The 14,632-nt window shown below is 35.3% G+C and overlaps 4 protein-coding genes across 7 annotated transcripts; 2 read left to right on the top strand and 2 right to left on the bottom strand.

Annotated features, from left to right (window-relative positions):
• The first annotated feature begins 682 nt into the window (after positions 1-682).
• Positions 683-3,947, top strand: LOC102604607 (protein TIC 21, chloroplastic). Its single transcript, XM_006346305.2, has 4 exons — positions 683-1,043; positions 1,662-1,919; positions 2,803-3,003; positions 3,508-3,947. The coding sequence occupies exons 1-4, from the start codon at positions 765-767 to the stop codon at positions 3,619-3,621; spliced, it is 852 nt and encodes a 283-aa protein (XP_006346367.1). The 5' UTR covers positions 683-764; the 3' UTR covers positions 3,622-3,947.
• A 368-nt stretch (positions 3,948-4,315) lies between these two features.
• LOC102604047 (cell division cycle protein 123 homolog) lies at positions 4,316-7,285 on the bottom strand. 3 transcript variants are annotated; one of them, XR_001473286.1, is made up of 4 exons: positions 7,180-7,285; positions 5,518-6,576; positions 4,613-5,254; positions 4,316-4,481 (listed from the first exon to the last, which is right to left on the bottom strand). XR_001473286.1 is itself a non-coding variant. In XM_015308267.1 (3 exons), exon 2 carries the CDS (start codon positions 6,546-6,548, stop codon positions 5,538-5,540), a length of 1,011 nt encoding a protein of 336 aa, XP_015163753.1. In that variant the 5' UTR covers positions 6,549-6,576; positions 7,180-7,285; the 3' UTR covers positions 4,316-4,481; positions 5,518-5,537. The 3 variants fall into 3 exon arrangements, 2 of the variants coding, with proteins under 2 accessions (XP_015163753.1, XP_006346366.1); XM_015308267.1 differs by lacking the exon at positions 4,613-5,254; XM_006346304.2 differs by lacking the exons at positions 4,316-4,481; positions 4,613-5,254 and having other exon boundaries at positions 5,304-6,576.
• Positions 7,286-8,266: 981 nt separating this feature from the next.
• Positions 8,267-14,296, bottom strand: LOC102603492 (reticulon-like protein B11). 2 transcript variants are annotated; one of them, XM_006346303.2, is made up of 6 exons: positions 14,026-14,296; positions 13,585-13,765; positions 13,124-13,265; positions 12,948-13,017; positions 12,692-12,869; positions 8,267-8,957 (listed from the first exon to the last, which is right to left on the bottom strand). In XM_006346303.2, exons 1-5 carry the CDS (start codon positions 14,075-14,077, stop codon positions 12,700-12,702), a joined length of 615 nt encoding a protein of 204 aa, XP_006346365.1. In that variant the 5' UTR covers positions 14,078-14,296; the 3' UTR covers positions 8,267-8,957; positions 12,692-12,699. The 2 variants fall into 2 exon arrangements, with proteins under 2 accessions (XP_006346365.1, XP_006346364.1); XM_006346302.2 differs by having other exon boundaries at positions 12,697-12,869.
• LOC107060363 (receptor protein kinase-like protein At4g34220) lies at positions 11,018-11,926 on the top strand. The gene has a single exon (XM_015308210.1). It carries the CDS (start codon positions 11,018-11,020, stop codon positions 11,924-11,926), a length of 909 nt encoding a protein of 302 aa, XP_015163696.1.
• Positions 14,297-14,632: the final 336 nt, after the last annotated feature.

Below are 14,632 nucleotides of genomic sequence, written 5' to 3'. Positions count from 1 at the left end.
TGATCTTCCATTTTTTCTTATTTTTTTTATTTTGTTCAAGAAAAATCTTTAAATCTAAGCTAAAAAATTCATAAATTACAAAAAATGATAATTAAAAATGATCATTTAAGTCCTTAAAACAGTAAAACTCATCAAGCTGTGTTAGCCGTGATAAATCTAGGATAAGGATTTGTGAAACATCTAGTTCACTTTTTCCATGTGAGCGAATAAAAGATGGTGGAGAGAAAATAATGATAATTTTTTTCGTGATATTTAAATTTGAGATTTTTAATAGAAAAGAATTGTACTATATTTTTTAATAATATTTTCATCGAATATTGATTTATAACATGTTTAAAATAAAAAAAGTTCATTAAGTATATATATATATATATATGGGATTATCCAATTTCTCTACATGTTATACAAGAAAAGCACATACACTTATTAGTAAATGTTATCAAAACTATCACTACAAAATGGGTTGCAAAGGTATAACAATCAATTTTATGGTTCGTTTGTTGTTTTGACCTGAATATTTTATTAAAAGATAAAAGGAAAATCGTGAACATAATTTTTTTATAATTTATATAAAATAAATTGAAAAGATTATGTGTTATTATGAGATTTCTATGTGAAAATTAAAAATATTTATAAAAAATATATTGGTTGTATAAATAAAAATATTTATTAAAAATAAATTTATAATCTTCTGAAAAACAGTATGGAGCTTTGCTAAAACATTGCGTTTGTAGCTACTGAGTAATTTGCGAACAAAACTAGCTATGCAAACTTTACTCTTGCCGGCGGCTCGCCCCGGCATCGGAAGTGCGCCATTATTTCCTCCACCTGCCGGAAAACCATGGCGGTGTAGCTTCCTCCGATGCTCAAATACCCTAATTTCGTCCCCCTCATCGTTACCTTTTTCCCCTTTGAAAACAGAGCCTCTTAGTTCGCCTCTATTCAGACTCATCAGCAAAAGGGACAGAATCTTGGCTTCTGCTCCCGTTTCTTCACCCTTCACTTCCCCAAATGAAGAGTCTGAAAAAGCTAAGTTAGCTCAGGTACTTCCTATTTCTGCAGTATTTCCAGTTCCCCTTTGTAGCATCTGCAATGTGTACCTAATTGTTAAGGATTGCACCTTTCGATTTGTGTTAAGAGTGTTTTAGCTTTGTGAACTGAATTGGGTTACTGGGAGTGCTAATGGATATGTACTGAATCAATTGCTGCTTTTAGGGTTTTCTTTTAGTGTATGAAAAATTAATAAAAGTTGTAAAAATGCTAAATTTTGTCATTTAATGCTGTGTTTCATTAAGGAGCTTTGAAATTTGCTGCATATTTTTGGGTGTGAAGTAAAAATTGCTTTAATTGGATCCATTGTAGGTTCTGAAAGAATGGGTTTGGGTTCTTAATTGGGATTTTACTGTTTTGAAATGTGACAAACTAGTCGTGCTGCATTTTATCTTGTTTGATTGATGTATTTGAGTTGGTAGAAAATTTTGAGAACCCCTTCAGAGTCATATTATTGAGCATTGGAATGAAACTGTTCCAAATGGTATGAAATGGAAATTTAGGATTCATGTATCCAATCTTGACTAGTTTGGGATTGAGGCTTACTATATGTTGTTGTATTTGTGTCTTTGAGTTAGAGACTGATTGATGGGCTTTGCTCAAACATTTAGGTTGCAAAAAGACTACTGAATACTGCAAGCTACTTCAAGAGATTGGGTACTCTAGGATTTTGGGGACAGCTTGTATGTACGCTTGTTGCTGCGGTGATCCTTTCGTTTTCCATTGCTATTACGGGGAGGATTACATCGCCCTTCACATTCTACTCAACTGCAGGCGGAATTGCAGCTGCTTTCATTTCAGTTTTTTGGTCATTTGGCTATCTTCGTTTGTCTGAAAAGCTTCGGAAGACAGCTAATGACCCTTCAAAGGTAACACCCCAGATTTTTCTCAAATTGCTTTTTGAAATAGACTACAGTATGTTGGACTCTCATCCAATCAATATGCAAAAAGAAACAGTGAGAGATTCTTATTAACTTGATGTGAATGACTTGTAATTTTTGGTATAATAGTAATAGGAGTATTTATTACATGGATGTCACCTGAGATGGTGCTTCTTCAGCCATCCAGCTGGCTCTGAAATAAATGTACCATTTGTGAGCCAGATGATGTTTGAAGTTCTAGGTGCTATGAGAAGCTTATGATTCACGTAATCCAATTTTTGCTTCTGCTTTTCTTCAAATTTCCTGATGCTTTTCCTGAAGTTGGTACATTACATCCCTTTGAAGATACACGAAATATATTGGGATATTGATGAACAAAAAGTTTCATGGAGTTGCTCTGGAATGTTTGGTGCTTCCAGAGACATTACCTTCCCTTAGTGGAAAGAGTGCAACAGCGTATGATGTGGATTAGGTGCATGCCAGAAATTTGAACCCTGTTCTGTACAAAAGCTAAGTATTTATATGGAGAAGGATAAAAGGGAGGGGGTGGGGTTTTCATTATCCATTGAGTTTCGAATCATGCACTATTGGCCCTTGGGAATTCCCGCTATAAAAAACAAAGTTCATAGGTTCCAGTTTTGTGGTTATTTCAATTAAAGCTACAGTTCTGTTCCCGTTCTTTATGGGGTTGGGGACTCGGGGTAATGTGGATCAAGGTGGAATTTCTTGAACAAGATTTGCTAGTGTTTAAAGTAGCTTATGAATTCCCTAATTTTAGCTGTTCTTCTGCTAGCTTTATTGTATCTTGTAACTTCTGAAGTGTATCTCAAATGATTTGATGGAGCTGTTTCACTGACTGCTATTGTTGTAGGCTCCTCCTCGTGCTGATGTTGTGAAAAGCTTGCAAAATGGTATAGTAGTGAACCTTCTGGGAATGGGTGCTGCTGTACTTGGCATGCAAGCAACTGTAGGTATATTGGTGGCTAAGGCTCTTACCACATCAACTAATCCTTACCAGACTTTGACTCCTGGGAGCAGCCCTGTGCTTGCTTTGGATGTATTTCTGGTTCAGGTATGCCATTAAATTGTTCCACTGTTACCATTTGGTATCCTTTGTTAATGTATTAAAACACATTTCATATATTAACCGGTAATTGAAACTGACAGAACAACAAAAAGGAACAATTTGCTTTATATTATCTCATACATATTACATACACAAGTACTTCTAGGATATTTTATTTGGGGGTGCCATGCCACCTCTTGCCCTTTATCCCTTTGGAAGAGAAGAAGTTACATTTGGAGATGGCACTCTATTTTCTTTTCTTCCCCTCTCCACTACCCAATCATTTCGATGTCTATTTAAAAAACGTCAAGGTTTCTTATTTGTTATCACGACTAGGACTACTGTATGGAATTCCTGTGTGAGGTGAAGCTGGGTGAACCATGTTGGTCCCTTTTCACCTCTTGATCTTCATGCATGTGTAGTCTAATGTCAGTGACATGGTGCATTTTCGACGTGTTCAATGAGCTCAAGAGTTGCTAATCTCTGCTGTCCTACATGTTATCTTTACAGGCTTCAGCAAATACGATCGTTTCACACTTTCTAGGTCTAGTATTCTCATTGGAGCTGTTGCGCTCAGTCACCTTACCAACTTCAGACAGCATTCCGGTTCCAAGGATTGCATGACGTGCTTGGAAAATCAACATCATAAGACTTGAGAAAGCTTCAGCGATATGCTTTTGAGATCACAGCCATGTATTTACTGTAATATGAGTGACCTTCTCCTTGGTGACTTGCATTAAAATAATTTTTGTTTTTCCAATATCTGAGAGGCTTCTGATAAAAATTTCAATTACTGTCATTGTATTTGCTTTCTGGGGCATCTTTAAAAAAAAAAGGGTGAATTGTTTGCCACCAGTTAAAGACGCCTCTCACAGTGCAAGAAGAATCCTAACGCCCTCTTTAGCTGTGTTGGTCTACTAGGAAATAAAATATCGACCTCTTTCTTTCTACTGTATGTTTTCCCTTTTTTTTCTTCTCTGCAATGTTCCTTTTTCTTGTTTTAAATCTATTTATTCTTTGGAGTAAGACAAGTATGACAATGTTGAGAACATTTTAAAAGGAGTTGCAGATTTAGAATTTATTTTGGAAAATTGTCTGACATTTTCAAAATGCTCATAGTGGAATCCTGGTCTTAAACATACATGAATAACTTTTTTCTTCTCCACCTACCACACTTTGTATTAATTATATACCTGAATAACTTTTTTCTTATCCACCTATCAAATGTCATATAAGTCATACGGACTTTAATACATGAATAAGGCTTGTTTTATCCAGCTACCAAACGACCCCTTAGTGTTAACCATATCTTGAGCTCTTTAAATTGGCAAGTCGATTGCTTAAACAAAATCCAAAACACATTCATCAACACACACTGATGAATGTTGTGCCCTGCCCTTTCTGATTAACAGTAAATTACATAACAATGAGTAAAACCCAAGTTCTCATGAAGACAGTCCTGGTCCAACACATTAGGTTCTCTCCTGTAAAAATGCAATCCACAGTTGTCAGACAACGGGATAAGAAAGTAAAAATGAAGCAAATCTACATCTGGCATGATATCTGAAACTCAGCCCATAGAGGTTTTGATAGAAATTTTATTCAGCAATCTTACCAAATGAGGTTTGATATGAAAAAGGACGTGAGGTCTAACAGCTAGGAGCACAGACAATGGATTCGATGGTGAGGAAGGCACCTTTTCAGCTCAATGTGAGTTTTCTAGTTGGATTTGCTGCCAAATCATCGTTCAATGAGAATGGGTAACAGGCTCGTGGAATTGAGGTCAGAAGCAAGGATGGCTATATATCTGGGAGCAAACTCCAGGCAGATATGAAGCGCATGCATACAAGTTATGCCTTGGAATAAAAGAATTGAAAATCCTCTTAGTCCACGAGCAAGGAAGCTCTATATATCTCATGGAGAGGTTGATCCAGGCCCAGATAAAGTTTGGCGGCAGTGAGATGGAAACTGGCCATTCCAGTGGCAGACAGGTGATATACTACTTACAGTTCAAAAATTCAAATAGCTTATTACCATACCTGCTTATTTTGATGTTCTATCTTCTCATATTTGTAATGTGATATTATAAGGAACACACTTTCCAGACTTCAATTCTACATGTTTATATGTTATCCACCCTTGGCTCTTTATCTTAGAGTACCAAAAGAATAAGCCGCTACTATCACATAATTCACCATACGTGAATCGCTTAAAGCTACAAGATAACTTGTCCAAATGAAGTGCACCAGCATTCCATCTAATCATTTTAGAAGATTATCATTTCAAATTGGGTCATAAATCAAGCATTAATGTAGGAACTACTCCATGTTATCTTGAATCAAGGCACACATTTTTAAGGATCTCCCACACATTATATTACTATAATAAAGAAAAAAGGATCATCTTAAAATAAATGAATTAAGAATAAATAAGAAGATCAATCTGGTTTACATACGTCAAGAACAATTATAACAAACCACACGTATATTATTGGTTAATTACTCGAAAAAGGTCTCATACCGTCATTGAACATCTAGCAATCAAGCACCTGCTTGAGGAGACCTGATCTGTTGTCCCAATTCCTCATCAGCCTTTTTAAGAAACTCATCCCAACCACTACCTGGACTAGTATCCAGGTAATCATAAGGAACAGCAGTTTTCAAACCAGGACGAACCCCACACTGGCTTTCTACAAGTCTAAACTCCAAGTGATCTCCCTCTTCATTCGAATTAACTTCCAATTCCTCCCAGGCGAAAAGCAAAGGCAAGGTAAATGCTCCCCAAGGATTGAAATCCAAAAGCTTGACCCGGTCATCATTTGTGACATATATATCAAAAGTATAACTTTCTGATTCAAAATTTCCCTTCACCTTATATATAAAAAATCTCTGGATTATTGTTATCAACTCATCTTTCTTCTCAACAAGAGCAGGATAAAATCCAGTCACCTCGCGCTGAGAGACCCCCACAAGGATCCCATTGCGTACAAAGCAGCGAAATTCCATCTCGGGGCGCAGGGATGAGTACCATTTGCGAAGTGCAAGGAAAAACTTTGGGGGCCTTGAGACAGTCTTATCACTGCAGGAATCATACACATGGCACAGATCATGGACTAGAGAATCCGATGCCCGTAGTAAAATTGCAACCTCACTGAAAGAGTTGCAACAAAGATTCCCAGTTGAACTGATCCATGCAGCATCTTTTGGTGCACTCCAATTAAGCTTAGGGAAGATAGAGCCCCCAAGGGACTTTATAGATTCCTTGATTTTCATTTCCAGTTCCGGGAAAGAAGGAGGAGGTGACGGTTGTTCTGATTCATCTTCAGACCCTTCAGATACTTCAAAGTCTTCCTCTTCTTCAGGTTTATGAATCCTATTAGGCAGTGCATCATTATCATCAATGGAAAGGGGGAGAAGGAACGGACCATGATCATCAATAAGGTACTCTATAAAGGATTCAGGCAGCTCATGAATCATTGTTTTTATGGAATCAGATTTAAATCTGGGATACCACTCCTGAATCTGGCACCTATTTACTTCTTCCTCTTTCATTTTCTTAGGAAAGTAATAAACTTTACCTCTGAAACAAAAATTATCAATAATCAAATTTACTATAAGCAGCTGCTAAAGGTTAAAAAATATGAGCCAACAAATACAGAGAACCAAATGAATGAGGTTTGCCTAACAAAAAAATAATGATTTAAATGGATTTTATGAACCAAGATACAAGGAAAAGAAAACGGAGCGAACGTTTGGGGTATCAACACCTATCCTAATTACATCTACACATGCAATCAAGTCAAGTATTAGTTGGATTTGTGCACAGTAATCCCAACAACAACAAGCCAGTTCAGTGGAGGGTAAGGAAGTACGCAGACTTTATCCCTAAATTCTAATTTATTGCATGATGGAATTACTCGGCAAATATCAAATTTTGCAGTTGTACGTAGTTTTTACCCTTTATCTTAACAATTCACTCATCATACTATTATATAGCTAACATAACTATTTAATTAAAAAGGAAACAGAAAACTCCGACTGTTAACAGCAACAGCCTGAACAAATCAATCATCACCAACGTTAAAGGCACACGTTTTTTTTTCTTTTTCTTTTAAAGATTTGAAGCAGAGAAGCTGAGAAAGTAACTACAATCGAATGGAAAAAAAAGGAGAGAAAAACTTACTGCTAGCCACTGAAAACGCAGAAAAAGGTATGCAGAGATGGAGGAAAGGAAGAAGAGACCAAAGATGAAGAAACCGCTGGAAGAAAAGAGAAATAGAAAAGAAACGTTAGGTCTAGAGCTTTTGGTAATTGAGGGTAATGTTGGAATTACAAGAAAATTATAAGGGAGATTACCAATTCGACTCAAGGTCGGCGGCTTGGCGCTAGTACAAGGTAGCTTATTTTTTAAAAATTAAAATAATTTTGCAGGCTACTTACGGTTTATTTAAAAAATTTATTTATTTATTTTAATTGGAATTTCTCATAAAGATATTTAAATAAGTCATTTTCTTTTTATTTAATTTGTAATTGGCGAAGAAATTTATTTCCTCCGAAGCTTCTTAAAATTAAAAGAAAATTAAAAACATTTTGTTTATGCTCTTCCTTATCTCTCCTATTTCTCTTTAAAAAAAGGCATAAATTGGACTCACTTTTCACTTCTTTTTCCAAGATTTTCACTAATCAACCTATTAATTCGAGATTGGGTCATAAAATTAACTAATTAATTAATTGACGAAGAATCAAGAAAAATATTCATTTATTCTTTAAAAAAATAATTCCAATACATTGTTATATTCCTATAGATATTTCTCTTTCTCTTTCTAACCAAACAATTACTTTTGTACACCTATTGTGATTCCTACTACAAGAGTATAGGGACAAGCATCCATATGATCCCATAGACTTATTTTAAGGATTCCAATTCAAAATACGGAAGAAACAAGTGTTTCCACACTCTTACCACCTAATCAATTCGATTCCACTTAATTCCTCTTTCATGACACATATCTTTCCGGCTAAGGAATTGGAAATCTTTCGCCTGTTACATGAATCCAATTTTCATTTCTATCAATAGAATCCAATATAGTACTATCGAAAGCATCATTACAAATGATCAACCTGATTCATTGAGCAGTATTTTTGCTTTACTACACCACTTTGACGACTCCATCAAACATGATAAAATACTGTCCATTAATGTTCAAACAAAACTTTGCTAATTAACATAATATAGAACACAATGCGTTATCATTTTCTACAACACAATATTGGTCAATACTACTGTAAATAAAACATGATATTTCAATGTCATTTGGGAATGGAGGTCTGCCTGCTAATAGTAGATTCCCAACAATAAATTAGCGGGAAAAAACATAACCAAAAAAAAAAGTAAAAAAAAAGAGAGAGGAAGGATGAAATTCTGCAAATTGATTAAACTGCAACACCCCACAACATTCATATCAATCAAATATAGCATTTCTCCACCATCACCCCAGCCAGCCAAAAGGGAAACCTTTTTTTCAAAGTTACATTAAAGAAATTTGTGTGAAAGAGCTGACCATCAACTACAAAGGTGAGATATCAACCCAAAAAAAAAAAAGGAAAAAACGAGCTGCAGTTACTTAGGTGCTCAAAGTAAACTAGATTAGAGTACAAATACTAGGAGACAAGCATAATAGAGATTCTAAATCAATAGCAAAAGAGAACTTCTAGAGTATGCACTGGCTCCATTGAAATGCTTGTGGATTACTAATCAAAATGACCATGCCACTATTTCAATGCCAATCATATAAACCATTACTTCATCTGCCACAGACACTTCCACTAACAAAGGTCATCGAGAACCATTCACAAAAATAAGAAAAACACTAGTAAGTTCAGCCTTCTTTAAAACTCTGCTTTGCAAGGCAATCAAACCTCATCCCAACGATGTTGGATGATGCAATCCTACAGGTCAACCTACAAATCAATAAAACAGATTTCAGAAAATTTTGAGAATGAAGTTTCAGTCATGAACACAGAATAATGCAGCTAAGCTATCTGCTTTAATCTTACTCTACTTTCAAGGGGAAACAAAATTGAAATGGAAGAAAAACAGTTGTGCAATCAAGAAAAGGAGCAAAGGGGACATATTCCCTCTCATAGTTAGCAGAAGATCGAAGGTGAGGGTGGAAGCAAAAAGACCTGTACTTCTACAAGCTGCCTTTGGATGTTGAGTGAAGGAATATTTCAAGAACTTAATTCTCTATCTGGTTCATGTAAATCATAGCTCTAAGCTAAAATCAGGACACGAGCTAAGGATCTCACTCCAAAAGTCATTAACAAGCTAATTGCCCGTTTCACGTTTCAAACCCACAGGTATCCCTTTGAATCCAAACCCAGAAACTTATATCAGCAATTATGAAGTAATCTAAAGATTCAAAAAAATCCCAAATTAGTGTATCCGGTTAAATCTATTCTGACCAACTTGTTTAAACTTTTGAGTAATTTAAGAGAGTGAGCACACTGTAAGGGATTAACGGAAGCTTTTATAAGCACAAGGCTTATTTAGAAAACTAATCACAATTATAGAAGGAATAATTATGTATAACTAATTCTTGGCATTAAGAAAAATAAATTATATCAAAAGTAAAAGCACTTTTCACCTTTAAGTCTCCTTTATTTCCATTTGTTCTAAGAAAAAATTACTTTGCATTCCAAGAACCTTTTTAGTTTGTCTAGACCTATCGCAGAAAACCTCTAGTATTAGGGAACTAGTAATTTGTCTTAACAGATGAACAATTGAAAATTGGATCCAAATGGCATAGAATGGATATTGATGATTCCTACTACCTAAAAAAACTAGTTTAGGAATGAGGTGCAGTAACAGTATAGTGGTTGTTGCATGGTTATATCTATTCTATCCGTAAGTAAGTGGCCTATTTTATTTTTTGCTAATAAACAAGGTGATCTTTGACTATACCATCAGTGTATGAAGTCAGTAAACAAGAGAAAGGAACTCATAAATTTGCTAGATTTTCTAAAATAAAGTAATTAATTTCGATGGGAAAAAAACAAAAAAAACTCATAAGGTAACTTTGAAAAGAAGGTAGCATGGGAAAGGAGAAAATGGAGTGGGGGGAAAAGTCAATAGGAGGTGGACTATAATTACACCTCTCTTTTTTGCTAACGTCCGCTACCAAAAACACAGATTCCCTCACTCCCTTATTTTTCTAAAATATTAACAAAATATGAATACCTAACTTTTGAGTCAGGAATTATCGAAAACGATCTTTCTATTTTATAAAGATAAAGATAAAATCTATGTATTTTTTATTCTTCTTCAATTTCACTTATAAAATTATATTAAATATTATAATTCTGTATAAATCTATAATAGAGGCTCATTCATGGTTTTAAATTTTCTAGGTTTAATTTTAAAGATTAGGCATTGAATTCATTACATTATTAGAATTCTTGGTTTGATAATATAGATAATTTTTTAAGTGATCAGTATAATTTTAACTTGTTGTGAAAGGTTATTTGCTAGAGTTTTTTTGAAACCTCAGATAATCCGCAGCCGTTACAACCTCTGCCGAAGTCTTCGCTCTTCGAGTGAGCACTTTGTGCGCATTGGGTAAACCCCCCCGCAGGTTACTAATTTTACTTAATAATCGTTAAAACTGACCTGATAGAGAAAAAAAAGTTTAACAATATCAGTACAAATAAGTTATATTTAGAACAAAATGAGGACAGAAACAAAGTACTTCAATATTAGCCATTCACTTTGTTTTCCTATACTTACTCAAGTACCCTTTTACTACTACTACTATATATCAATATCAGATTATCAATATTATCATCTATGTAGCAGAGTGAACCAGAACACTATTCTTTTTTTTTGCCCAATACTTCTACATCCCTTGCTGCCTTTTTGGTCACCAAAGCAACTTCTCTAGTAGTTGGTTTACCTTTTCCTCTTTCTTCTTATGTATATAGGAGTATTATGCTGTAATCATGAATAATCAGTTCAAGAAATGATGACAAACTCAGATCAGTACTATTCTTTCTGGTCATTTGGGGTCTTTTTCTTTCTTTCTTTGTGTCCTTCATTTGGTCTCAACATAGATGGAACTCTCTTGTTGTCTTTCAAATACTCTGTTCTTGAAGACCCTTTATCATTTCTTGATAATTGGGACTATAATGATGCAACCCCATGTTTATGGACTGGTGTAACTTGTGCACCAGACATGTTTAGAGTCATTAGTTTAGTACTCCCAAATTCTAAGCTTATTGGTTCTATTCTAGAAGAATTAGGATTTATTCAACATCTTCATACTATTGATCTTTCAAATAATTTCTTGAATGGAACGCTACCTGTTTCACTTCTCAATGCTTCTGAACTTCAAGTTCTTTCACTGTCAAACAATGCTATTTCTGGTGAGCTTACTGAGTCTATTGGAGGGTTGAAGAGCTTAAAGGTTCTAAATCTTTCTGTCAATGCATTTGTAGGAAATCTCCCACAAAAGCTAAGTTTTTTGCAGAATATAAAAGTTGTTTCTTTGAGTAAAAACCTATTTTCTGGTGGATTTCAGTTTGTTGAGGTGTTGGATCTTTCTTCTAACTTGTTGAATGGAGCATTGCCTGATAATTTTGATGGGGATAGTTTGAAATACTTGAACTTTTCTTCAAACAAGTTATCTGGTTTAGTGTCACCACAATTTGCAAAGAAAATACCAGCAAATGCTGCAATTGATCTTTCTTTCAACAGCCTTACAGGTGAAATCCCAGAGTCAATAGACTTATCAAACCAGAAAACAGAGTTTTTTGCAGGAAATACAGATCTTTGTGGAAAACCACTCAAGAAACTCTGTACAATCCCTTCAACGCCTTCATCTCCACCTAATATAACCACTAATCCTCCAGCAATTGCAGCCATTCCAAAGTAAATTAACTCAACCCCACTTCCTGAACAAAAAACTGTTGTTGGCAAAGTGTGATCTAACATAAGTTTGTACCAACTGATTGCCTCTTCATCACATTATAGAATGAACATGTGATAATTAGAGACTTACAAATAAAACATGGAGATATACTTGACATTTTAGCAAATAACCCCTCTTCAGGAAATACCAGAGAAGTTGGATGAGTAGATCTGGAAAGCTATTTTTGCCCTTTTCCCTATGTTTCCAAATTTCTCCCAAAATTAAGCATCTAGAGTACAATATGTTGTTCGCTTAAAAAATCTGTCTACAATGGACAGAGGACTATCAACGTGCCCATAAAAGGGAAAGGTCTTTAACGAGGGCAATCATACATTGGTGATCAGGGTATAGCTGCATTATTAAAAGTCTTCAGGAACCTCACGATCCAATTATTCTTCTACTTAAACAAGAAAAAAAAAGGAAAATTCATCCCAAAACAAGTCAAGCAGCAATAAAATAACTCTTGTTAGTGCCCCTTGTATTAGGATATCAAGAACTTATAGCAGAACAAATGTATTTTGCTTACAGATCAAAGGGCATGACATAAAGGATTCAGAGCAGAAGAACATAAAGTATTTCGATAAGCAAATGTTTAATTCTATATTCATTTCACAAGTTAACAGAACCCAGACATCCTGTGAAGATATGCATAGGACAGAAAGAGAAAACTGCATGTATATCTTTATATCTGAGAGAAAGAGAAAGTAAGAGAAAGGGATGAGGCAAGACATTACAGTTTACTGAGTCTTCTTTTCCTTATTTGAAGACCTTGAAATCTTTCTCAGTACATTATCATCAATTTTCTTGTACTGTGTCTGAATGACCTTTTGTGCTATAATAAGCTTGTCATCAATTTGATTTTGATACTTGTCGTACAGCAGAGGCACAGACAAACTAAAAAGAATTCCTGTAGGAAAGATACACAATTCAGTCAACTATAAATCCCCAACAACAATTTATATCACCTGAAAAGAACCCGACTCACCCATGTAGATGAAAGTGAGGAGGTTGAAGAAACTACCAACATAAGATATCAGCCACAAGACAAGAGAAACCTGATAAACCAATCCATATTAATAAGATGTAAATGTGAAGAAAATATGGCGCCAATAGCGTGACAAACATGATGCCTGAAATGGAAGGGGTCCTATAAGAACAGACCTTAACAAAAAGTTTTAAATTCCCACCAATAGCAATATCATGGGCAATCATCAGGACATGATTGATCCAAACACGCATCATGTCAGCAGCCTTTACGACAGATTCCTCGTGAACCTCCAAATCAGGGATAGGAGGTAAAGGCCTGGAATTGTACAGACATAATTGATTCAGTTTTCCACAAAAAGTCTTACTACAGCATAATCATTAAAGGATCTCAATTGCTCAACACAATCAGAACCATAATTGAAATGCACGCCCCAGTAGAAAAGGCAGAGAAATGCAACAGCCAGAGGCAGATCTACTTCAGGTGCACCCCTGCCTCAGTGCCAAATTAGCCTGACAGTAGGCTTCAATTTTCAAAAACTAAAGACAAAATCAATGATCCACCAATCTTATTCAGAGAGCAACCAGAAATTATCTCGAAAAAAGTTGGATAGCGTGACATGCACTTATTACATTACCTGTTAAGAAGTGAGGCAGATTTAGCCCAGAAGAAGAGAATCACAACTAGAAGCAACATAACATTGGCAACAAAGGAAAGGACATTATATCCAGCTCGCTCAAACAAAATCCAAAGCGCAGTGGAACTGACTAGCAGAGTAACACTAGCACACCATCTCCTCCACAACAGCACATCCGCCACTGCAATTCAAATTTAACCGCCTCAACAAAACATTTCCTATCGAATAGTATTATTTTCCTAGAGAAGCCGAAGTTGATTATCATCGTGATCAAGTGTTACTTCAAAATCCATAGTGAATTGATGCGTTAATTGATAATTGCAATAAGGTCAATATCAAATCTGAATTTCTGTAAATGCATGAATTGGGCTATGGATGCAAATATAGAGAAAGACAAGAATATACAGAAGGCAAAACGCAGACGTAGGATGAGGAAGAAACCTGAGCCACCACCAAGAGCATGATGTACAAAAGACTGACGATTATCTCCCATGGCGATTAGGGTTTCTGCCTAGTCTGCAACCGAAGAAGGAGGGCAGTGATGAAATCGCAGGGAGGGCGACGACGGTAATTTTTGGTAAATCAGTTCAACTTCAAATATGCCAGGCGCACTAATGGATTAAACAATACTTAACATAATAAATCTGAAGGACGAGGAAATAAAATACTCCCGATCAGAAAGAAAGACGTTATGCTAAAGGTAAAAGGTAAAGTCTCTTTCTTTTCTTTCTTTCTAGTAATTTTTTATTAAAATGTTTCACTTGAGTAATTTTTATGTCTTAAGATTTATTGTGCATTATTTACGTGAGGCTTTTTTCTTGCCTCGTAAAAAATAGACTAAATCTTATACTTTTAGTTTCACAAATTTGGGTTCACTTTTTGTGTGACATAAAATAATCTCACACAATTAATGGCATTAGGCATATAATCAAGACTGCATTCTATTCGCGTTGCGACTTTAGTATATCAATTTTTTTCAAATTTACTTTCACCAACTGCGTATTGTTCCGGCGGTTGAAGCCTAGAGAGTTTTTGATTATTTCACTTA

This window comes from Solanum tuberosum, unplaced genomic scaffold (assembly GCF_000226075.1).
Source record: "Solanum tuberosum cultivar DM 1-3 516 R44 unplaced genomic scaffold, SolTub_3.0 scf00073, whole genome shotgun sequence".
In the NCBI taxonomy this organism is placed as follows: Eukaryota; Viridiplantae; Streptophyta; class Magnoliopsida; order Solanales; family Solanaceae; genus Solanum; species Solanum tuberosum.
This window is presented reverse-complemented; position numbering and strand designations above follow the sequence as displayed.